The 26,191-nt window shown below is 45.1% G+C and overlaps 1 protein-coding gene across 7 annotated transcripts in view; it reads right to left on the reverse strand.

Annotated features, from left to right (window-relative positions):
- MYO5B (myosin VB) overlaps positions 1 to 26,191 on the reverse strand; it is a 390,467-nt gene that overhangs the window by 165,267 nt on the left and 199,009 nt on the right. For all 7 annotated transcript variants that reach the window (XM_053303356.1, XM_053303361.1, XM_053303354.1 and 4 more), the window contains 3 exons: positions 14,632 to 14,788; positions 5,174 to 5,317; positions 1,400 to 1,481 (listed from right to left, as the gene is read on the reverse strand). In XM_053303356.1, the coding sequence (XP_053159331.1) occupies positions 1,400 to 1,481; positions 5,174 to 5,317; positions 14,632 to 14,788 (383 nt within the window). The remainder of the gene's footprint in view (positions 1 to 1,399; positions 1,482 to 5,173; positions 5,318 to 14,631; positions 14,789 to 26,191) is intronic.

The following is a 26,191-nucleotide window of genomic DNA, read 5'->3' on the forward strand; positions in this document are numbered from 1 at the left end:
CAGATTTTTAGAAGGGCTTTTTTTACAGCCACTGTTGTCTCTACTGCTTAGCCTTGAGATTTGTTTTTAAAGGGGTGCAGCCACCTAATGGGACAGTGGGGAAGTAATTTGATTAGCAAGCCAGAGGTTGCCGGTTCAAATCCCTGCTGGTATGTTTCCCAGACTATGAGGAAACACCTATATCAGGCAGCAGCGATATAAGAAGATGCTAAAAGGCATCATCTCATTCTGCACTGCAGATGGCAATGGTAAAAGTAAAGGTAAAGTTGTGCCGTCGAGTCGGTGTCGACTCCTGGTGACCACAGAGCCTTGTGGTTTTCTTTGGTAGAATACAGGAGGGGTTTACCATTGCCATTTCCCATGTAGTATGAGATGATAACTTTTAGCACCTTCCTATATCGCTGCTGCCTGATATATGTGTTTCCCATAGTCTGGGAAACATACCAGTGGGGATTCAGACCGGTAACCTCAGGCTTGCTAGTCAAGTCATTTCCCCGGTGCACCATTAGGTGGCTGGCAATGGTAAACCCCTCTTGTATTCTACCAAAGACAACCAGAGGGCTCTGTGGTCGCCAGGAATCGACACCGACTCGATAGCACACTATACTTTACCCTGAGAAATGGGGAGAGGGGTGGAGACCCAAAGGCAGTCCCTCCCAAGGAGGACCTTCAGCTTCAGACGGACAGCTGCAGAGGGTTGGCCTGTTCCCTTCCCCAATCTTGCAGGAGACAGCTCTCCAAAAAGCCCCTAATCAGTCCCAGTTTAGTGAGTTGCAGCTCAGTTTCTCCATGACATTACATTGGGGCTGGGTTCCAACTGTGCATGGGCAAAAACCAAGGGTTAGGAGAGAAAACCACACCCTCACAGGGGTGTCATGGTGGGTTGGCATTTGCCCCACAGTAGCATCTGGATTAAACCCCCATTTAATGTAACAGAGCTTTGTGAAATCCTTTCAAACTTGATAGATGTTTGTTGTGCCATTCTGTTTATGCACAATGGCACACTAGCCAGACATAAACAGTAAAAACAAGAGCTCTCCAGTGTGATTATACTAGTGCAATCCACATTATGATGGCACAATGGCGACAAGGTCCCGTACAACAGGTTCAGGCTGTAAGAGGCAACTTTGACATCTCCCTGTTCCAGATTGCAGCCCACTTGCTTTTCCCCATAGAACTGAATGGGAGCCAAGAAACCAAGTCTGCCTATCTCTGTGCAGCCCCACCCCTTTCATTTGCATAGCCTTGCCCTGGGTTCCATTGCATGGACATACTAGAATGTGACAAAAGATGTAACCCAAGAACTGGCAATATGGAATTTCAGTTCATGTTTCAACTTTGGTAATGCCAAGAACAGGCAGGATGGGACCAACTGAATATATAAGGCCTGCATACTCACTTAGTGAGAGGTCTTTAAATTCTGGAAGACCAGCTGAAGCACAGAGCTGATAGAAGATGTGATAGTTCCGCTCATCATCTGCCTGAGGAATAAAACAGGCTCAATTTTAAAGAAAAGGACTGGCAGCAAGTACAATTAAGAACATCCATTTCCCCCTTTCATAGACCTATGAAACCACAGACCAAGTTCTTAGCTATCCAGACTAGCTAATGATCAGTTTTATGTTTTGCTAGCTACAGATTTTAAGCCATATACAAATGTTTCTCATGAGTAGGGAAGAAGAAAACAGCAGCACCAAAGCTGTGCTCATCATTAAAAAAGGCAATGTCCAGAACCACTGTCCTTTAAATCGGAAAGGTTTATGATTATTAGTTACACACACACAGACACACACACACAGTTTGATTAGGTGATGGTGTTTTTAAAACAAGAGAGGTGAATAAAATTTGAACAAATTGAGTTATTTGAAATATGCAGGTAGACTTTGTTTTCTCTGATCTCTGAACTTGCATTCTGACATATCATAGCTCATACACACACACACACACACACACACACACACACACACACAAATATATACATACACATACACACACACACGTACATATCTCCTGAAAAAGACCAATACCATGCTAGGGATCATTAGGAAGGAGACTGAAAATATAACGGCTAATATTATAATGCCCTTATACAAAACTATGGTGTGGCCACACCTGGAGTACTGCATACAATTCTGGTCACCACATCTTAAAAAAGGCCACTGTAGAACTGGAAAAGGTGCAGAAGAGGGCAACCAAGATGATCAGGGGCCTAGAGCACATTTCTTATGAGGCAAGGCTTCAACACCTGGGGCTATTAAGTTTAGAAAAAAAGACGACTGCGGGGTGACATGATAGAGGTCTATAAAAGTATGCATGGTATGGAGAAAGTGGACAGAGAAAAATTCTTCTCCCTCTCACATAACACTAGAATCAGGGGCCATCCCATGAAATTGATTCCCAGGAAATCTAGGACCAACAAATGGAAGTACTTTTTTCACACAACACATAATCAACTTGTGGAATTCTGCCACAAGATGTGGTGACAACCAACAACCTGGATGGCTTTAAGAGGGGTTTGGATAACTTCATGGAGGAGAGGTCTATCAGCGACAACTAGTCAGATGGCTATAGGCCACCTCCAGTATCAGAGGCATGATGGTTCTGAGTACCAGTTGCAGGGGAGCAACAGCAGGAGAGAGGGCATGCCCCTTTCAGCTCCTGCCTGTAGACTTCCAGCGGCATCTGGTGGGCCACTGTGTGAAACAGGATGCTGGACTAGATGGGCCTTGGGCCTGATCCAGCAGGGCTGTCCTTATGTTCTTATGACCATCTTGGAGAGAATCTATGTGGTCACTAAGAGTCGACACAGACTTGATGGCACTTAATCAATCAAATAAAGCTTAAGGCTGGCACAGTGAGGGACCTTCCTACACCATTCACAATCCCAAGAGTTGAGCAGGGATTTTAACCTAGGCCTCTCTGTGTTTGCTCTACAGTCAATCCAATGCTCAACTTTAGAGGCATAAATAACTGGCTCCAGTACTTCCTTAAGGGTCTAGGGCACTGACTGAAGGCATCTGATGCAGGCGCAGCAACCTCGTTTGAAGCTCAGCAGGTCTGAGTTTGATCAGTGCCTGGATGGGGAGACTGCCTAGAAACCCTACATGCATTGCCCTGACCTTCATATTAAAGATCAGATATAAATGTCTCACAGACATCAGTCTATGTATTTCAGAATGCAAGTTTAGACATCAGAGAAAACAAGTCTACCTGCTTATTACAAATAACTCAATTTGTTCAGATTTCATTCATCTCTCTCATTTTAAAAACACCATCACCTAATCAAACTGCTAATGCAGCCAAGCCCTGACAATGATGCTAAGAAAATATTTTCAAATCTAACATGTGTGGGAACGTTTGCTTACTTGCCGATATGACCCATAATGTGACCAACATGTGAAATTTGAACTACGTAACCTTGAAATATGACTGAGGCCAAATTCAAAGTTGCTGCTTCTGATATGGGTGCAGTCCTCTCATAGGATTGTACCATCTCAGAATGTGCTTGTTTGAAGACACTCCCACATGAATGTATCCCTGAATGGAAAACACATAGCAACATAGGAAGCGGCCTTATTCTGAGTCAGACCAACAACCCATCTGGAACAGTATTGTGTACTGCATTGACTTGCAATGGATCTCCAAGATGTCAGGAGGTAGTTTTTCCCAGCCCTACCTGGAGATGCCAGGGATTGAATCCGGGACCTTCTGCCTGCTCTACTACTGAGCTATGGCCCACTAACATGTCAAAGGAACTGAACTGGCTCTGATTTGAGCAACCTGGCAGGCATGTGTTTTCCAGCTGAAAAGAACCCACTTTCTGAAAGCAAGGCATTCTCCTCCACTGACTGCCATTTCTGCCCCAGACCAATTGCTTTCCCCACACAGTCCTCCTAGGAAGCATGGCTCCTGCTGCACTAGAGAATGACAATATTTTGTATAGTATAAAAAAGTAACATTTTAAAATCAAACATGCAAGTGAGAAAACGCAATATGCTCCACTGACAAGAGGAAATAAAATAAGATGATACAAGCCTGTCTTCCGAAACTGACTTATATTGAACTACACTCAAAATATAAACACACTGACACATTCTGATTCAGTTGCAGTTCCTATCTTTAATAGGATGTGCCAATTATCTAAATCTCCACAATAAAAAAAAAGTAGTTGCAATTTGGTGTAACAACCTATAAGGTTGTTATACCTTACCATCTACAAAGTCAAGCATCAAAGGCTTTGCATAAGCACCCAGCATCCCAAGTGGTTTTGGACCAAAACCCTTGAAGCTTTAAACTTGAGCTGAGAAAATGCAAGAGCAAAACTTCTGATGTATAAGAAAGGGCACTTGATAGCATTGCTTTAGAGTACAATACAATACCTTGGAAACCATCAGAATGGCAGGCAGTCAGTATCACCCCTTGTGAACATACAAAAATATTCATCAACTCTGTAAACACAAAGCATAAGCAACCTTCTTGACCACTCTTGTCCCCACGTTTGGGCAGGGGAGAGGGTCACAGGGATCCAACCCATGTTTTAAAGGTTGAGAAAAAGACTGAAAATGAAGCAAAAATTCCATTAAAAATAGGGAACTTGTACTGATGATTTATAATCTGCTCCTCCTTGTATTATTTCACACGAATTCTACTTCAACTCCTTACACATGATAGGCTATTTTATATATAGTTAAATGTCATTTTATTGTATGTATTTTAATATTTAAAAATATCAAAATCAATACAAACAAAAGCTTTTTTTGTTCTTTTTAAGAATGGAGAGTCTTGTTCCCAGCACACTGAATAAGATATACAAAGGTTAGGACCAAATTATGTGTTATATTCAATATAGGCCACTACCACAAACAGCAGTCCTGTATCAAGCCTTACTGCTTCACAGCACTGAGTATTATTTACTCCACATCAGGACAACATGACATTCTGCATTTCTGCACCACCAGCACCACCTCCTCTTCTCATTAGCTGCAACTGACAGGGGAGGAGAGACCCAGAATGTCATGCTGCAATTACATGAGATGAGTAATACAGCACATCAGAGAGGGAGAAGTCAACACAGGACTGCTGTTTTAGGGAGCAGCGCCATGTTGAGTGTAACATGTAGTCCAGACCTTGAAGTGGGGCGAGGGGAAATACACACACAAATTGCTCAGCTAACCTGGAAAACAACCCTTGATTTCTCTAGCAGATATGTCCTCATGTTGGCACCAATGATGTGGTATCTTTTATCAAAGCCGATCTGAATGTACTTCCCGAAGCGACTGCTGTTGTCATTTCTGGTTGTTTTAGCATTACCAATTGCCTGCACAAAAAAGGGAACATGATATTAGAAACACAGGGCCTTTTTGTGAGAATCCACATGATCTCTGAAGTACACTTGATACATTCACAGCTGCCTATAAATAAAATAAAAACAGTTGCATTAAAAGATGTCAAGATTTGAGAAAAGCAGTGTTCCAGAGAAGGGCGGAGAGAGATTGCAAAGTATGGCAAGCTGTGTGCTCTTTAATCTTCACACAAACACACAGTTCTGCAGTCTCAGATATTCCATCTGTGATTTGGAATATTAGTGGTCTACTTTACAGGGTTGTTCTTGAGGGCAAACAGAAAGAAGACTGCAACACCTTCTACAGATTAAATGAGATACGGTATGGGGTGGGACACAGTCCTAGAACAACACTGTGGAGAAAAAAATCTGAGATACTTTTATTGATTTGCTGCAAATATCTGTTTCTTTAATTGCAACAGCTGGGATGACCTGCCAAAACACCAGAAAGCCACAAGTTCACCAACACAGGTCAGAACTTGGAATGTGGTAACAACTGAAAACCTAATGCATGGAATTAAGCTTTCTAAAGGATTAGAGAAACCAGATTACTCTTATGTTAAATGCCAACCTTTTATTGCTTATGTGGAAGTGAAATCTAGTTCAGTGTAACCCCTGAAGAATATTGTATTTTTGGTCTAGCCAGACATCTGTCTTTGTACAAGTGTATTATATAGATTATACTGTATATTACACCAAAAAAAAAAAAAAAAAAGCCAAAGGGAAAAAATCTTCCCTGTTTAGTTTTGTTGCCGGCCTGTTTTTCAGGGAGGTACTGGTATACAGTATATTTTTAAAAATCAATACAGCTTTTTAAAAGTGCTATCCATGCAAAAAAAATAGTAGCATTTATCTTTATGGCTTACAGTTTTGGGTCCACTCTTTTCTCAAGGAGCTCAGAATGACATACCTGGTATCATTATCTACCCTTTCATTTTATCCTCACAAGTATCCTCACAAGGTACGTTAGGATATAATAGAGTGACAGGTCCAAGGTCCCTCAGGAGATCTTCATCAAGACATGGGAATTGGAACCTAGGTCTCCACCGTCTAAGGCCAAGCCAGTTAATATAATGCTGCACCCAAAATCTGGGCTGCCGAGTACAAAGAGCTGCGAGACTTTATGCCATCTGACAGCAGGAGAACTCACATTACAGAGGCAGAGGAGCTTGTTGTGTTTACAAATTGGGCAAAAAGCCTCCAGCGTCTCCAAGAGAAAGAGATGCTAATTCTCTTCCTCTTTGCTTCTGCAAGCACGAAAAAGGAGACCTTACAACTAAAAATCACAGAACAGAGACATGGCAGCTACCCCAGCTCACCTTCATGCATGAAACACAAAGTCTAAAACTTGTGCATTTCCTCTCAAAAGGGAACTGCCATACAGCATGGATGGCCAACAACCCTGCCCAAAGGACCCTACATCTACCCTCTATGCCCTGAAGATTGATCTGTGCAATCTAGGTCACAGCTAGGGATGTGCAGAAAACCACCTGGCCCGGTTCGGTTAGAATTTGAACTGAACTCGAACCGACCACGCCAGTTTGGTTTGGGCCCCCTTCGAACCGCCCCCCCTGCCCCCAGTTTGGTCCAGGGTGTGTGTGTTCAATGAGCCTTTAGATTTTTTAAAAAAAATTTACCTCCTCCAGGGGGCTTCTCCAGGGGTGGATTGTGGCTGTGAAACCAACCTTAATCAAGTAGTGGTCCGTCCATGACATTGGGGAAACCACTGGATCCCCCACCCATGAAACATCCCCCGATCCAAACAAAGGACCAAATCGAGTGTGTGGCTGGCAACATGAGTTGGTTCAGAAACTTTTTGGTATAGGCGCATAGTTGTCATGGCCACTATGAACTCCTGAGCTGCACCAGACAAGCCAGCCCCAAAGTGGATATTGATGACCCCCAACACCAAAAGTCTGGGAGTCTCCAATACCAACTCCGCAACCAGCTCCGTCAGCTCAGTTAGGGAGTCAGCTGGGCAGCAGGGTGGATGGTAGACCAACAGAATCCCCAATCTATCCCTCCTTCCCATCCTCAAGAATATACTCAGTGTAAGTCAACTATCTCACAGGGGCCCTGGTAAGGGAGATAGTGTTCTTATGGACCATAGCCACATGCACCCCACACCCATTTCCCCTAGCCTGTTCCAAAACCGAGTAACCTGATGGAAGAAGCTAGGCCCATACTGGACCACTTGCCTCTCCCAACCACGTTTCAGTTATACATGCCAGGTCAGCTCCCTCATTCATGATCAAGTCATGGACAATTTAGGTCTTATTCTGAACTGACCTGGCATTGCAGAGGAGCAAGGCTAGACTCTGTGGGTAGCTGGAACTGTTCCCTGAGGTGTGAGAGTTGACAGGGCAGCTGGAAGTGGAAATAGTTACTAAATTACTGGTTTCCCTTCCCCGGAATGATCAGCTGCTCTGCCAGCACCAATTCTTCTATTCCCCACCACTACAGTAATAGCTGCCCCAGAACTGCCGGACACAGCCCCAGTACCATCCCTCTCAAGAGAGCCCGAACACATAACTGCAGAGAGGCATGACACAATCCAATAAAAATGGAGGACCAGCAAACTCTAGCCCAAACCTCCAGCCCCACCCTAATATAACCTCCCCTGGACCTCAGTCCCACCCCAAAGGCCTGGCACCAAAGGCTGGCTGCACCTCTGGTATGCCTCCTTGTTTTTATGCCTCCAAGAGCTCAGTAACTCCTCCTCTCACAAGAAGCTCCCGAGCCAAGCGACAGGTGGTGTCAGGCAATCTTGGAAGGCAGTGAGCTGGAACAAAACATAAGAACATAAGAAGAGCCCTGCTGGATCAGGTCCAAGGAAGCCCATCTAGTTCAGCATCCTGTTTCACACAGTGGCCCACCAGATGCTTCTGGGGAGCCCACAGGCAAGAGGTATGTGCATGCCCTCTCTTCTGCTGTTGCTCCCCTGCAACTGGTATTGAGAAGCATCATGCCTCTGAGGCTGGAGATGGCCCACAGCCACCAGACTAGTAGCCATTGATAGACCTGTCCTCCATGATTCTGTCTAAGCCCCTTCTTTTAAAGCCATCCAAGCTGATGGCCATCACCACATTCCATGGCAAAGAATTCCACAGATTAATTGTGCGCTGTGTGAAAAAGTACTTCCTCTTGTCGGTCCTAAATTTCCCAACCTTCAGTTTCATGGGGTGACCCCTGGTTCTAGTGTTGTAAGAGAGGGAGAAAAATTTCTCTCTGTCCACCCTCTCAACTCCATGCATAATTTTATACATGTCTCCCCTTAGTTGCCTCTTTTCCAAAGTAAAGAGCCCCAGATGCTGTAGCCTAGCCTCATCAGGAAGGTGCTCCAGGCCCCTGATCATCTTGGTTGCCCTCTTCTGCAAGACAACAGGCAGGCAGCCCTTTGTCTGGGCTCAAAAGTGAAGCTGGAGCTTCCAAAAACAGAGGGGAGGAGTCCAGGCAAGGCAGTGGAACCAGCAGAGTTCAAGCCCTCTTATCCCACCCCCCAATGATATGATCATCATCATTAGGGCAGGGGATAATGATTTAAAACTTATGAAAATAAGCTCCCATCATAGATTGTGAAATATGAGCAAGCTTCTTATTAAAATTCTATATGCATAAAGGGAGTTTGAAGGGGTGTCAATAAAACTGCTTCAAGTGCTAGCAGAAACAAGCCAGGTTGTCACCTCCAAAGGTTATTCCTAGCGACAACCTGCTGAAGAGCCCGTCTCAGGTGGTAGAATTGGCCCAAACCCACCTCTGCCAGCCCCCTCACCCCCTGCCCCATCCCACCTGGTGTCAGGACTCTTGTTGATCCCATCCTCTGCTTGCCGCGTTTCCTGCCTTTTCAAAAGGCAGAGAGTGGGAGAAGAAACAAGCAGGGGCTATTTTATTTCCTCAGCTTCTAGTGCTTCTTGACGCCATTTACCTCTTTCTTCTCTGCCCTGGCTGCCCTTGGCCTCATTTGCTCACACTGCCATTTCAATTTGATTGGCTCTAGTGATACATGTGAGTTGTTTACATACATATCCAGTGTCTTCTATCACAATTACATGGGTCAGCACAGTCTGATTAGAGAATGCACACGGCAAATAAGAAAAATGGGACCAAAAAGTACATTGAAAGAATGTAGACATTCTGCCACAAACAGAAATCACTTTTCTTGTCTATAATCATGGACATAAGACAAGACGAGTAATTTCAGGTGAACCCTAATTAAAAGCTTGGCTAAGTTAACAAACAGGAAAACAGAATATGTTCCATTAGGTTTCTCCAGTTAGGGTCACCTAGGCTTCCTGTGAGGTTTTCTCAGCAAGGGATTCACCACTTCATGTCTGTATTATGGTATCTGGTTTACCAATTCTACCCTCTCATCAGTGCTCTCTTGAATTAAAAAAATCTGTCATTAGAACACAGTCCCTCAGGGATCACAGCTTTGCAGAACTATCACACAGAATCTCAATTACTGTCATTTGGATCTGACCAACTGTGTTAACAGAATAGGGAGGCAGGAAGTGATTATTTGTTACAGACAGATCTTATGGAATCACCACAATAAACCACAGAGTGTGCCAAGGGACAAAAAACCATCAGAATTTAGGAAGAGAAGGCCAAGGGGCAGATTAACAGCACCATTAAGATCAGCCCTCAAGTCTCAAGTAACCACAATAGGTAGGCAGCTTTACAGAATCCCGTCACACAATGAGTATTTTTGTTTGTACTATGAGGCAACAAATGAAAAGCTCCAGAAGAAAATGCAGATTGGAAAGTTGCTGTTTTCCAATTACGTTCGCAGAAGCAACCTGCACATAGTCTGAAAGATAGAAGTATATTTTATTCAGTACTGTTCAGGCCTCCTTTCAAGTACCACATCTAGTATTGGGTCCCAAGATTCAAAAATGTTATTATGATGATGACTTGCAGAATGGCAATTTGCACTCGAAGTAATGTGTTCATGTGCGGCCCTTGATTTGTGCCACTGGAATTAATAGTACCTATTTACTTATATGGGGGAAACTGAAGGAGTGCAGAAACAGGGTTGAAGTGTCAGAAGTAAGAAGCATCTGGGCAAAATTTGTCCACTTTCCTGACCAGGCCTTATACTGCAAGTCACAGACCTCGATGGAAGCCATTGAGAACTACCAACCGAATCCCACTCTTCATATACACACACCCTGCTTTTTTCCTTCCCCAGAATTCTTTGCATCTGTCTTTGTGGAAGAGGTTACTGATCATATACCCTCTCCAGAACTGAGCTTTTCAGGTTTAGCGGCTGAAGAACTGGGCCAATTTGAGATGACAAGGGAAGATGTTCTAAACAGTTTTGAAAAACTAAAAAATTTACAAATCACCAGGGCCAGATGGCATCCACCCAAGAGTTCTGAAAGAACCCATTTTTGAGAACCTCTATGCTGTACTTCAAGCTGCATCCAGAGGCCCTCCAAATTTCAAAATGGTACTTTGTCAGTGGCAAGTATTATCCTATAAGAAGAAGAAATGCACAACAGTGGTAATGCTAGCTTCCCTTCACATGTTATCAGCTAACACCGGGCAGATACCTGCACTTCCAAGGCCACACCTGAATATGGGCATCCACTTAAAAAACGCAAGAAAGTCTTATATTGGCTTTGAGCCACAGCTCGTAACAAGAAGCTGCAGCATCTCTTTTTAATGGGGGGAAATAAGGAGGCAGCGGGCACCAGCCAAGCTTGCAGACATCTAACAGATTCTGTCATATACCCAACAATTAATTCTCTTATCCCTACAAGTCTGAAATTAGAGTTGGCAGGAAAAGCACTAATTTCTTTTCAGGGCAAAAAGGAAGAAGCCTTTGGAAGAGCACACTTGGAAACTGGAGCAGATAATAAAGAAACGTCTGTCAGCACACGAGGACAGGATCTTGGATGCATATTTAGATGCTGCTCCAAACCCAGAGAGATATGGTTTGCGGGGGTGGGGTGGTGGTGGCAGCCAGGGAAATTTCAGGGGATCAGCACACAAGGTGAGCAGCCACAGAGAATGAGTCACCGGTGCCCTTACAGAAGCCCTATTCAGACACTTCTGCTGCCCTTGCATTCAGAGGTCTGTACACATGTACATGATTGTGTGTGAACTGTCCCTGCATTCATTTTAAAAATGAACCTACGTAAAGGCCCCCTGAGATGCAGGATACAGATAGCAAGTGTACTGTTGCACTCACATTCCGTACGTGTGTGTGTGTGTGTATCTATATCTATATCTATATCTATATCTATATCTATATCTATATCTATATCTATATCTATATCTATATCTATATCTATATCTATATCTATATCTATCTATCTGTACCTGTGAACACAGACTGTACGAGTGTTGTGCACAGGCTATAGTCTTGGGAAGAGCATTCACAAGTTTGCATTTGTACAGACTAAGAACATAAGAAGAGCCTTGCTGGATCAGGCCCAAGGCCTATCTAGTCCAGCACCCTGTTTCCCACGGTAGCCCACAAGATGCCTCCTGGAAGCCACATAACCAGGAGGTGAAGGCATGCCCCTTCTTTCACAGTTGCTTCCCTGCAACTGGTATTCAGAGGCAGCCTAGCTCTAGAAAGTGGAGACAACTTATAGCCCTCAGGACTAGTAGCCATTGATAGGCCTGTCCTCCATGAATTTGTCTAAACTCCCCATTGCCAGCCTTGGTCTTTTCTCCCCAACTTCAAAACCGATGTTGAGCTCCTAGCATGATATGGCAGGTACTGCTCTACCCATCTGTTTGGGGAGCCCTGAAGCTGGTTCTGCACCAGCACACTCTGGCTGAAATACATCCTTCCGCCAGCTCATGGAATCAAAGATAACGTTCTCTAACTGAGGGCCTGCCTATTACTAGTGGGCCATTCTTTTGCTCAAGATGGATATATCTTCTCCAGAGTGCAAATTGTGGGAGAGAAAGGAGGAGCTTGTTAAATGAACTGGATGACATACGGACACTGAAACAAAAAAGACAAAAGAGCATCTTTGGAAAGCAGTATTGATTCTGTTCAGGGACGGTGCTAATGCAGCCTTGACTTCCTTCACCTCAGAGCAGGGAGCTGAACAAACACTTCATTAAAATACAATGGAGCAATACTGACAAATATTGCTCACGCTGATGTTCCAAAACTGAAGGCAGGAGGCAAGTGGGGCCCGTTTGCATTCAATCTTCAAAAGACCTAAGAACAGATTTGTCTTGAACCAAGAGAACTTGGCAAGTCCAAAAGCAGAGAAACTTTGTGTTACACGCCGCTTGAAAGAACTTCGCAAGTCTAAAAGCAGAGGCACTTTCTGGGTTACACACTGCCTGAGAGAAATTTGTGCAAGTGGGCAGTATGTCAGTAGGCATACGTTACATATAAAGAACACAGTCTCGAACTTTTAATGTGCTGACAGACAATAACCAATCACCACCACTTAATGCATGGGGCTAGCAATGAGTTACAACTGGAAATCCTACAGAAATTCTAACCAGCTTTGGAGTTTTCACTACACGCTGTGAAAGACTCATGCACTTTAAAATCTCTCTTTTCAGCCACAAGGACTAGCAACTTGTTTCTTTTGTTTTGCTTTTAAAATGACAGCTGAGGCTCTTCAGAGGATGCACTCTGTGCCCCAAACAACGTTTTATAGATTTTGCATGGAATTCACACAGCCATGGCCATATTCTCTCTTAGCTGCTGTTTGAAGACCAGAGATGAAAATCTTTTCCTCTCTGTTGAATCAGGTCAGCAATAAATCACAAGCAGTGAAGGAACATGTCTCAGCAATGCACCATTAATGGAACATGCAGATCTAGCTACGTGGCACTTCCCTTATCTATATATTTAATGCTCATAGATGTGCAGGAAAAAATGTGTGGCGGAAATCTCGCGAGAGTTTGCGATACTGCTGCTTTAAGTGATGTAGCACAGGGCAGGGTGGGGGGTGGGAGAGCCACCAACCCTACATGAGGTCTTATTGACCAGAGTGGTTAAATCAACAAGCGCCACTCAAAGGAGAGGCCACTGAATCTTCACTTAAAGCCAGGGTTGACAAATCCCAGGCACTTGGGAGCCATGGTGCCTAGAAATTTAACCATGGCACCTAGACTAGAATGTTCAGAGGCAGAGTTATTTAATGAAATTATTTGTCCCAGGCAGCCCTATTTCTGTTTCAAGGATAGTACTTGTAAAGGAGATAAAGAGAAGTCCATTTACTCTCTCCCTCCACAATGTCCGTCATTAAGTCTGATAGTTCTGTCAAGTGTTCATTGTCTGGCTCTTAAATTTTGGGTCTGGCTCTTAGATCCAAAGAAAATATATTAAGGCCTGACTTAAGGAAATTTTGAAATGAATATGGGAGCTCCTCCTGAGGGAGGAATATCTGAGGAGTTTCAAGGCAAGCCAAAAGACTAGTAAAATATCTCAGAGAAATTTCACACAGCTCTGATCCCACCCCCAACCCAAGCATTCAACACACTCTACAATCCCTACTTCATTTGCCTCATATGATAAATCTGGGCCCAAGTTTGAGAACCTTTGGAGGTTCTCACTTTCACACTTGGGGTTCCTATGACTGCTGGTCTTGTGGTAGCAAGCATGACTTGTCCCCTTAGCTAAGCAGGGTCCACCCTGGTTGCATATGAATGGGAGACTTGATGTGTGAGCACTGTAAGATAGTCCCCTTAGGGGATGGAGCCACTCTGGGAAGAGCAGAAAGTTCCAAGTTCTCTCCCTGGCATCTCCAAGGTAGGGCTGGGAGAGAATCCTGCCTGCAACCTTGGAGAAGCTGCTACCAGTCTGTGTAGACTAGGCCTGCTCAACTTAGGCCCTCGAGCTGTTGTTGGACTACAACTCCCATATTCCCAAGCCACAGTGGCCAATAGTCAGGGAGACTTGTAGGCCAACATCTGCAGGAGGGCTGAAGCTGAGCAGCCCTGAGCGAGATGGACCTATGGTCTGACTCAGTATATGGCAGTTTCCTATGTTCCTAGGGCTGAAATGTCACCCCTTATTGTGGTTTTGCCACTCCGCCACCACCTAAAACTTCTTACCCGGTATGGGCATGAGACAGCTGGCTTTGTTTGTTTTAAACCCCCAACACGCATGAGCAGCAGCTGCATAGCTAGATTGCGGGGGGGGGGGATTTTGCAGGGGGTGGGGGAAGGAGAGGAGACTCCAGGAAGACTTTGTCCCTTCTCCTGCACAATGGGAAAAGGTGCAGGGTATTTTAGGAACGGTTGTTGCTTGCCTATCACCCAACTACAGAAGAATCTATGCCATATTTTAAGACAGCCCTTACCTCCATGATAGGACTGGACGCCAGGACCTTCTCTTCAATATTGGTTTCACTGGAAGAGCCTCCAACCGATGCAAAGAATCGCATGGCGTATTTGGCAGAGACCGTTTTTCCGGCCCCAGACTCCCCGCTAACAATAATGGACTGGTTCTTCTCATCCCTGTGTGACGAAGAACAAGGAAGACATTACAATTAGATCATTCACATTCCTTGCCAACTTTTCACAGCTCATTTCCTTTTGCCGCTTTGTATCACCTTCCATTTCATGTTCCAGTTTCCCGGCATAAGCCAATGGCTATTCTTTGATGCCACTCAGGTGCATAACTCGTGTCCAGTGTGCCATGAATCTCCACTTTTGCAGATCAAAGTTAGCCTACTGTTTGGGCAGTCAGCCATATTAATGCAAAAGCTGAAAACAGTATTTTATATTTTTAAATATGAAAACCCCAACGCAAAATAAAAAGTCCTCATTTACAACCATTATGGAATATAGTTTAAAGTAGTATTTAAATTTAAATTTTTTAAAAGATTTTCAAGAAATATGCCTCTGATAGTTTGGTTTTTAAAAAAACACACCTCTGATCCTTACATCCAAGTGTGCAAATACCACAGCTTTATAGGTAACTGTGCTGTCTCTACTGCTGACAAGAAAACGCAATCTTCCTTATTACAGGCCAGTACCCAGTTTTCCTCAGAGAAATGGAAGGTCAATTATTCCTAATGTCCTGATAAAGTGAGCAGCTTCGCAACTAGTGGTCTAAAGACTCCATGACCTTTTCAACACATACTTTCTCTCTCTCTCTCTCTCTCTCTCTCTCTCTCTCTCTCTCTCTCTCTCTCCCCCCACCTACAGACTTTGCACACACTGAATTTTCAACACCTCTGTTTTAACAGACTGGAAACACAAAGCAACAAAAGCCATTTGTAGTGCAGCAGCACATCCAATTCGAGAACGAGCTATGCCCTGGAAAACCAAGCTTACAGCATATCAGCCAGGGAGAAGGGGGGGGGAACCCTCTAAATACATCATCCACGTCCTATTGAACATGCAACTCAGTCACCCTGTTTTAATTCAAGAACTGGCTTTTTCAAACTCCATTTGAGCTAAATAAATTTTGGAGGACTTCGTGCTTAATAGTAGTACTGCATCAAATTTTCACTAAGTCAGTTTTCCATGTTTCTAAATGTGTACAAAACAAAACCAACACACCTATTTGGAGAGACATTTTCGGGGGTATATTTGCAACTATTGTTTTCCTGGAGAGGAGACATGATAGAGGTAGACATGGTATGGAGAAGGTTTTCTCCCTCTAGAATAACACTAGAACCAGGGGTCAGTCATCCCATGAAACTAATTGCCAACAAAAGGAAATGCCGTCTAAAGGAAGTACTTTTTCACACAACGCATTATTAACCTATGGAATTCTCTGCCACAAGATACTGTTAACCACCCAGAGCTGAACGTTTGGGGTGGTGTACAAATTTGACAAACAAATAAATAAGATGTGGTGACAGACAACAGCCTGGATGGCTTTAAGATAGGTTTACATAAATTCATGGAGGACAGGTCTATCAATGGCTAAAGGTCTGAGGCTAGGCCTCAGAGGCATGATGCCTCTCAATACCAGTTGCAGGGGAGTAACAGCAGGAGAGAAGGCATGGCCTCATCTCTTGCCTGTGGGCTTCCCAGAAGCATCTGGTGGACCACTATGTGAAACAGGATGCTGTACTAGATGGGCCTTGGGCCTGATCCTTGGGCCTGATCCAGATTGGCTGTTATGTGCCCTGATCTGCTGCATTATCAGCATTTAAAAAAAAATTCAAAGGGCTTCTTCACAAGCCCTTTTCACATGTTATGTTCTACACTTGTACGAGTGTATAGTTCACTCATCCAACCTGTACACAGGTACAGTTATTTACACGTTATTGCTATATATTGAACAGAAGCACAGTGGTACACTTCCTACTTGTACCATGTATTTGAGGGGCCTGTACAAGGTTCACTTGTAAAATGAACGGAGGTACAGTCATTCACACTACGACTACTATACCACTCTTCAACCAAAGTTCTCAAAAGGGTTTACACATAGAAAAATAAATAATACATAAATAAGATGGCCACCTGTCCCCAGAGGGATCACAGTCTAAAAATAAACATAAGGTACTAGACACCAGCAACAGCCACTGGAGGAATGCTGTGCTGGGGTTTGGGGTTGGATAGGGCCAGTTGCTCTCCTCCTACTAAATATAAGAGACTCACCACTTGAAAAGGTTGCTCTCCCCCTGCTCAATAAAGAGAATCACCGCTTTAAAAAGGTGCCTCTTTGCTCAATTATCAGGGGACAACAGCACCTTGTAGCCTGTCTGATGTGATTACACGAGGCCATCACTGATGGCAAACAAAGTCATCCCATTGCCCTCACTTGTGGGAGGGAAAGGAGAACGAGGGCATCCCTGCTGCCCAGGAAACTGGCTCAATGCTTCCTGCTTTGAAAAGCTATGCTAACATCCCTACCCACCACTGCAGTAGGGATGTGCACGAACCAGTCAGGAGGCCATTATAGAGGCCTCCGAACCAGTTCGAACGTGGCCCAGCACCGGGGTGGGTGGGTGGTTCTTTAAGGGCGGAGGGGTGGGGTTTTGCACTTACCCCTCTTGCCGTTTTCCCCCTGCCGGCGCTCCATTTTTGGGAAATGTTTTTGGGGCGGCAGTGTTCCTCCATGCCGCCCCTGCCCCCGTTGTTGGCCGGAAATACCAGAAGCAGCGATCATGCGTGTGCCCGCCACCACTGTGTGCATGCCTGCCGCTCACGTCGCACGTTGCGTGCGCACGCAACGTGAGCAGTGGTGGCGCGCACATGCACGATTGCTGCTGCCAGTATTTCCGGCCAACAACGCGGGCAGGGGCAGCAGGGAGGAACACTGCCGCCCCAAAAACATTCCAAAAAACAGAGTGCCGGCGGGGGGAAACCAGCGGGAGGGGCAAGTGCAACCCCCCACCCTTAAAGGGAAGTTTACTTCAGACATGCTGAAGGAATGGAGTGCAGATGGATGACATCTGTATCTGGCTGTGCATCTTGATACAAAAGTCCTCTATCCATATTATGGTATTTTCATCCTGCTCCAACTAGCCAACGATGCAAGAACTGGTTCAGGGTGAGGAAGCACTGGTTGCCATGGCAGCAGGTGAAAGGGAAGTAGGATGGCATCCCAAAGAACCGCAAGACACAAGCAAGATTGGATATCAAAAGGGTTCCAACAATGTGGGGTTTATTACAAACCCATTGCAATGCATTTCAGCAAACTGCCTTCTTCAGAGGCACAATAAGCATCATTTGCAATAGCACAAGATCAACTGTTAGTGGGATTTTGTGCTCCACAAATAATTCTTTTTGTGCCACTGAAGACACAGCAATATGCTGAAATGCACTGGGCTTATGATGGAATTTTTAATAAGCCTCACATAATTTGAACCTTTTAGTTTCATCTCCCTGATTCGGCAACAGATACACGCCCCCCCCACCCCACTCCAATCCACTCTCACCCTGTGTAAACAGTTATATATCCTTTTGCAAAGGAGTGCAAGAAGCCAGCAAAAATCTGCTGCATGTTCCATAGCAGGTGACAATTTACTGCCGCCACTGCCCCCACCCCATGCCAATGAAACCTACCCAGTCTGTTTTTACTCATGAATAGGATAAATAATATACAATACCCACAATTTTTCTGCCACAAGTGAACCCTGCAGGTCTGCTCCAGGAGGAAGCATTTGTGGCCATCTAGTCTCTCCAATGGTCTCATTCATAACCACTATCCATAGGCCTTAATAAAGGCTTGGCTGGTCACTGCCACACACAACCTTGATGCATGAGTTCTTAGAGGAAACCAAGAGGACCTAGAGAAATGTATTCCTGAGTGTCTCAATTTGGCCAAAGCCTCAGATTTCAGCATCTTTTATTTTCATTTTCTAGCCAGTATGGCTGTGAATAGTGGTTTTAAAGCACATTGGTAATCCTTGGCAAAAACTCAGAATCTGTGTGTGGGGGCACAAAACCAAAGCCAGGAGTTGGGATTTCTTTGCACAAAATAGTTCTTTGCACAAAACCCCGTCCCCGTTATTGACAAACAGAAATATGAAGAATGAATCAACATGCAAATATGCTTAGTATGCATGATTTATACAGCTCACAGAGTCCTGCTTTTGTCTGAACCGATTTTATGGTTACTGATTTATTTAGATTAATAGCCCACTTCCTCCATAGCTTGCAACTATTTAAGCATCATATTAACATATCATTAAAAGTCCCCTCATTTCTGCTGGCTTAACTTTGATCCTGAAAGACCAATCCAAACAGAGAGCACATAATTATTATTCTTTCAGTGCACTATACATACACCCCTGGCTTTAAGCCACTGCAGAGCAACATTTCTTGAGCTTCTTCAAACATAACTAAGTCCCGAATCAGAGAATGATCTGAAAGCATCTGACATAAGATATGCTGGATGAGACCAAAGGTCCCTCTAGTGCAAAAACCCATTTCACATGGTCACCAATCAGATGCCTCTGGGAAGCTCGGACATGGGACATGTAGATAAATAGCCCTCTCCCATTGTTGCTTCCCAACACCTGGTATTATGTTAGAGCAGAGTTAAAACAATTTGAAGGATTTTTTTGTTTTGCAAACTTTTTAAGCAATGCCAGGAAATGTCTCCCTTCTCCAGCCAATTTCCAGTACTCTTGTAACAGCCATCACTCACACTGTCCCTCACTTTCAATCAAAACGACTGATTGTGCTGCTTGATGACACCATCCCCACTACGTGATCCCCAATTGGGTAGGATCACCTTCATAATCCACAAAAAAGGAAACAGCAGGTGCCAGGGGAAATGGCAGAGAACCCCCTCCCCCTTTTTAATATGCATATTTGCATCAAGTGCTTTTTAGAAAAATCTTTCTAAGGCAGGGAAATTGCTTGTTTCTGCATCTCAAAAGGTGAAACTGAGGACTATTTGGTGCAACTGTAACCAAATACAGTTCTATTTCTCATGGTCAGTGTACAAGTCAGAGGAAGGTGAAAACTCTCAAGGGTTTTGGTAAAATGCAGCTGTGAAGGGGAGGGTAGAATTGTTTCAGAGCTGTGGCAACTCGACAGAGCGGGGTTCCTTTATTATTATTATTTATTTTATTTTTTACATTTATATCCCGCTCTTCCTCCAAGGAGCCTAGAGCGGGTTACTACACACTTAAGTTTCTCCTCACAACAACCCTGTGAAGTAGGTTAGGCTGAGAGAGAAGTGACTGGCCCAGAGTCACCCAGCAAGTATCATGGCGGAATGGGGATTTGAACTCGGGTCTCCCCGGTCCTAGTCCAGCACTCTAACAACTACACCACGCTGGCTCTCTTATGCCTCCCCCCATGCCATTTCCTGATTCACAATTGCACCTGTCTAGCAAAGTTCTTCAAAACTGCTATTTGCCACCAAATAGCTAGATGTTTGGCTTCCAGTGTAAAAAATGGAGACCTTTTTGGCAATTTTAAGGGATTACTGAGTGGGCAAAACTCAAGTGTCAGAATGAAATTCAAAGAAGGCAGAACTTTCACCAGTAACTGCTGGATGAGTGTGTCATTTTTGACCTGGAAACCTGCTAGAGACCATTTTCATATGGCAATAGGCAACATTTTTGCACAAGTTCCAAGCACAACCTTATTCACCATACACATGTTCCTGAAGACTTCTGTGCTCCTCCCTAGTGCATTCTTACCATCTGTACACATACAAGAAGGGACCTTGTGCAAATTCTGCAGGGCCATATGCCAGCCAGCCAGCTAGCTCTTGCATTCTGAGAAGAGCCCATCCTTTTGCATCACCACTTCTGTGGTGACTGGAGAAAAGGATGGGTTCTTCTCAGAAGGCAAGAGCTGTCCAGCAGGTGGTGCTATGAAAACTGCACAAGGTCCCTGCTAGTAGGTGTATGATTGCATTAGAAAAGAGCACAGAAGCCTGCGTCTGTACAATGAGTAAACCCCACATTTGGCACTTGTTCAAAAGTTTTTTTAGATCATGCAGTTTATCACCATCTGGAAATGGTCAGTGATTATATGGAATCATGTTGCACTGTTCCATAGGGATTCTGAAGGAAAATGTGGTGGCTGCCAGGAGGAACAGCAATGTCATGAAACAGGCAGTGGGGGGGGGGGGGCAAAAGACTGGGGGCCATTTTGCTCCTATTTGCTCCCCCTCCATGCAACTTTTAATCAAAAGATTATATTAGAGAAAAGTTTTGGCTCAACCAAGATTAACGGGCAGAGAGGAGATCTGGTCTTGCGGTAGCAAGCATGACTTGTCCCCTTAGCTAAACAGGGTCCACTCTGGTTGCATATGAATGGGAGACTAGAAGTGTGAGCACTGTAAGATATTCCCCTCAGGGGATGGAGCCGCTCTGGGAAGAGCAGAAGGTCCCAAGTTCCCTTCCTGGCAGCATCTCCAAAATAGGGCTGAGAGAGATTCCTGCCTGCAACCTTGGAGAAGCTGCCGCCAGTCTGTGAAGACAATACTAAGCTAGACAGACCAATGGTCTGACTCAGTATATGGCAGCTTCCTGTGTTCCTAAAGCCCCACATGCAGTGCTGCAGCCCCTAGCCAATTTGTCCCCACCTCACTATCATAGCTACGAGAGAGAGAGAGAGAGAGAGAGAGAGAGAGAGAGAGAGAGAGAGAGAGAGAGAGAGAGAGAAATGTGGGGGATACAATCACACATCTCCCATCTCATCTGGTTTGTCCTGGAAGCTAAGCAGTTATATCAGTACCTGTGGTAAAACACTAGAAAGCCTTATCTATGCTGCATTCCAACCTCTTTGGACGAAAGGCAAATATATACAGAGCATAGGACATGTGCAAATAAGCTCATCATCACACACTTCAGCAGCCAATGTATTTGCACAATAGCAATAGCAATAGCACTTACATTTATATACCGCTTTATAGCCGGAGCTCTCTAAGCAGTTTACAATGATTTAGCATATTGCCCCCAACATTCTGGGTACTCATTTTACCGACCTCGGAAGGCTGGAAGGCTGAGTCAACCTTGAGCCCCTGGTCAGGATCAAACTTGTAACCTTCTGGTTACAGGGCGGCAGTTTTACCACTGCGCCACCAGGCAGACAAGTAGGCAGACCAAAGGGATTGAGTTGGCGATCAGGACCTCAGTGGATGTGGGGTGTCCAAAAGGGTTGTCTGAATTGCAACATGGACTCCAAAAGCAAGACTGCGGAGTAGCGCAGTATGTCATGTACCCATGTGGGGATGAGGGTGCTGCTGCCACCCTAGAGACCAATCAAGAGACATGGAGGAGCCATTCAGATTTTCCCTGGTAATGTCAGAATAGAGACGGATTAGAGCCGGGGATCTCCTGTCCTGGCTAACAGTGCCCCTTGTGGTAACTACTCAAGTCTGAAGACAGCTGCGAGGAGGGGGAGATATGGGAGTAGGATATGGGAGTAGAGCTCGTCTTGTGGTAGCAAGCATGAACTGTCCCTTTTGCTAAGCAGGGCCCACTCTGGCTTGAATTTGAATGGGATACTATATATGAGCACTGTAAGATCCCTTAGGTGATGGGGCCCTTCTCTGGGAAGAGTACCTGCCACGCAGAAGGTCCCAGATTCCCTCCCTGGCATCTCCAGATAGGGCTGAGAGAGGCTCCTGCCTGCAACCTTGGAGAAGCCGCTGCTAGTCTGTGTAGACAATACTGAACTAGATGGACCAGTGGTCTGACTCAGTATAAGGCAGCTTCCTATGTCCCTATACATACAGTACTTCCCGGTGAGACCTGCATCTTTGTCTAAGCAACCACAAACAATGTTATGGCTGCCCCATGACAATTGTTCTCTGGGCACAAGAGAACCATCTCACCAAGTAAAATAATAAAAACAATTCAATAAAACACTCCAGGCTTGCCTACGTGGCATCCAGACTTGCCCCAGATATTTCTGCCTGTCACATTCTGCCTGGTTCTCCCTGACTTTTTTGCTTTCTTGCTCCACTCCAAGACTCCGCTTCCTGGGCTGCTTGCCTGTCCCACCTTTCTACACTGGTTCCCATTCAGCCCCACTCTAGATGGATTTCCGAGCTGAGACCCAAACTGTAGCCAACTCTGCCTCCTTTTCGGCCCTCCTCTGGACCCTGCTCGGCACTCTCCCCAGCCTCTTTAGGCAAGACTCCCACACTCCAAGACCTACTATCCAAGGCAAAAGTAATGTCTGTCATCTATTTTAACGAGCATCAAATGCACAGCTAAAAAAAAAAGTCTCTGTCATGAGGTGGACTCTGAATAGTTTCCAAAGTCACCACACATTGTCACAATGATGCTCTGAATCAGGGGGAATCCCAACCTGTCATCCAGTGTCTGCTGTCCAGAGCAATCCAGCATCAATGCTGTTTGACATTCTGCCCACTATTTCTAGACGGGACTTTTCTGTGAATCAGTCATTAAAATTCCTCTTATGTCCCAAGATTAATTCAGTCATCTCACGGGGAGCACATTTTGAAACTAAACCAGGCTCGTTTCAAATAAGTCTCCAACCAGGGATTTCCTCCTCTATCTGAAGGGAAAGGAATGGACCCTGGATAAATAAATTTATTTTTATATGCTGTTCTTTGTCCCAAGACCCCAGGGTGGTTAGCAACAAGATAAAAACAATTCAATAAAAACCTATAAACAGAACAAATGCAGCTAAAGATTTAAAAGGGCAAGGGAAAGCTCACTGGTCAAAAGCCTGAATAGAAAGGGCAGTTTTCACTTTCCTCCTAAAGGCCTGGCGAGAGGGAGCCAGGCGGGTCTCAGCTGAGAGCGAGTTCCACAGCCTGGGGGCAAGAACTGAAAAGGCCCTGTTCCATATGCTCAAATGGGCCTCAGCGGGTGTCGCCTCATGGAGCGGAGCCCTCCCAGTCCATCTAGTCTAATGGCTACATTCAGCTGGGAGCAGATGGTCCCTAAGGTACCTGGGGCCCAAGCTGTTCAGAGTTTTAAATAACCAACACTTTGAATTGTACCCAGAAACAGACTAGCATCCAGTCAGTGCCTTCAGGATTGGAGCAATGTGTGCATTGCATGCAGTCCCAGAGATCAATTCGGTAGCTGCATTCTGCATCATCCGTAGTTGCCGAATACTTTTTCAAGGGCAGTCCCATGTAGAGCACATTGGAATAATCCAATCATGCCCAGGCATGACTAAGGCCAGATCAGCCCTCCCAAGGAAGGGTTGTAGCTGGCAAACCAAGCGAAGTCGAGGTAAAGTGCTCCTGGCCACCACCATTGCCTGATTATCTAGGAGCAGTGCTGCAACAACAACTCCCATTATTCCATGTGGACTACAGTTCCCATTGTCCCCAGCCACAATGCCCTTTGGCCACTATGGCAGGGGATGATATGAGTTGTAGTCCAAAAACAACTGGGGACCCAAAGCTGGGAACCTGTGCTCTAGAAATGAGTTGACTGGGCCAACCTGAGATTCTCCAGCTGTTGGACTACAACTCCCATCAATACATTGTGGCTGGGGATGATGGGAGTTGTAGTCCAACAACAGCTAGAGAGCCTCAGCTTGGCCACCCTTGCCATAGAAGAGCCTGGCAGAGAAAAATGAAATGAAATTCCACAAAGTGGAATATCAGCTTTTACCAAATGGGAAAGATGAGCAAGCAGCACAGGTACTGTATATGACTGAGCAGATGGATCACCTCTGTTTGTGATTTCTCTGTGTAAACTGCCCTGAGCCATTTTTGGAAGGGCGGTATAGAAACTGAATAAATAAATAAAATAAATAATAAGTAAAAACCATTACCATTTGCTTACCAAACAGAGACACTTTTGTCAACTGGAGGAAAGTTGGCTCTTTTTACCTAATTGACAGCCTAATTAAGAGGCTGTTAATGCAATACAAATGACTTGCACAGGTATGTATGACCAGATTTATTAACACACACTCTCTCTCTCTCTCTCTCTCTCTCTCTCTCTCTCTCTCTCTCTCTCTCTCTCTCACACACACACACACACACACACACACACACACTTTTACTAGTCACTTTTGTGACGGAGATGGGTTTTCACTGGTTGTACAGTCCATCTGAAAGAGCAAGAGTAAAACTGATGACTCAAGCAAATAAGACAGAACAGGCAAAGGCCAAACCAACCAGACACGGGTTGGTCATTTGCTAATACGACTTCGGGTAAGCTGTTTCCTGAACCCAATTATGACTGTCAGCTCCCAAGAGTAAAAAAAACCCATCCAGGAAGCCCAATAAATTTTTATTGCGGCCCAAGTCCACTTACCCCTCCCATCCTCTCTCCAAAGGTGGGCATTTCTGATGCCTCAGAGGAAGGCAGCACATTCCCAAGAACACTTTTTTTCTTAACTACAATGCGCCACTCAACACCACCAACTATCAGCAGTTAGGGACAGGCTGCAGCTCAGCGGTGAGGGGCACACTTTGGGAGATAGGCAGCTGCCCGAGTCAGACCCTTGGGTCCATCCATTGAGTCTACGCTGACTGGCAGTGGTTCTCCAAGGTTTCATGCGGAAATCTCTCCCAGCCCTTCCCAGGAGATGCGGCCAGGGATTGAGCCTGGGACCCTCCGCCTGCAAAGCAGATGCCCTACCACTGAACAACAGCCCGAATTCCATAAGGGCCAAAACCAGCAGTTTTTCATGTGATGATTCTAATGCCGACTCTACATTCTGGCGAGTCACTTTGTGCAGTGGCTATTGTTCATTTTGGACTTTCCCAGTGTTGTTACGGCTGAAGGGTTTGTCAACTGCTGCAAGAACAGCTGTGGCACAGACTTTTATTTATTTATTTATTTTTACATTTATATCCTGCTCTTCCTCCAAGGAGCCCAGAGCGGTGTACTACATAAGTTTCTCTTTCACAACAACCCTGTGAAGTAGGTTAGGCTGAGACAGGAGTGACTGGCCCAGAGTCACCCAGCTAGATTCATGGCTGAAAGGGGATTTGAACTCGGGTCTCCCCGGTCCTAGTCCAGCACTCTAACCACTACACCACGCTGGATCTGGCCCCCAGTCCCAAGCCCCCTCTGCTTACTATGCAAACCAGTCTCTCTTACATGCAGCCTGCAACATGGGCAAAAGGTTCCTTAACCACCACCTCCTTCTCATGCTAAGAGCACCAAACTAACAGCTGAGACGCACAGTGCTGGCTCATTGCCTTTCACCTGTGGGGATAATTCCCTTTCACCAGTGGAACTACCTGCCCCACCCTCTCGCTCTACCAGCCCTGCCCCCAATATTGCCCTGCCGCCTTACTGGCCACACTCCCACCTCCCAGGGGACACTGGTGTAGGCTGGTGGTAAGTTAGTGTGGATGGAGTTTGCATCCAGAGGTGGCCTCTCCTTGTTACCACTGACGCATCAGCAGCTCTTTCTTTCTAACCGCCCTTCAGCAACAAGTCTGCCTGCTTCATTTCAGGAGCCGTTAAGTATGAGAGCAGATAAGTATGCTGTTCGAGTGCAGAATGAGTGCACCAGCACAGCAGCAGTGCTAACCACAAG

This window comes from Hemicordylus capensis, chromosome 2 (assembly GCF_027244095.1).
Source record: "Hemicordylus capensis ecotype Gifberg chromosome 2, rHemCap1.1.pri, whole genome shotgun sequence".
Lineage (NCBI taxonomy): Eukaryota > Metazoa > Chordata > Lepidosauria > Squamata > Cordylidae > Hemicordylus > Hemicordylus capensis.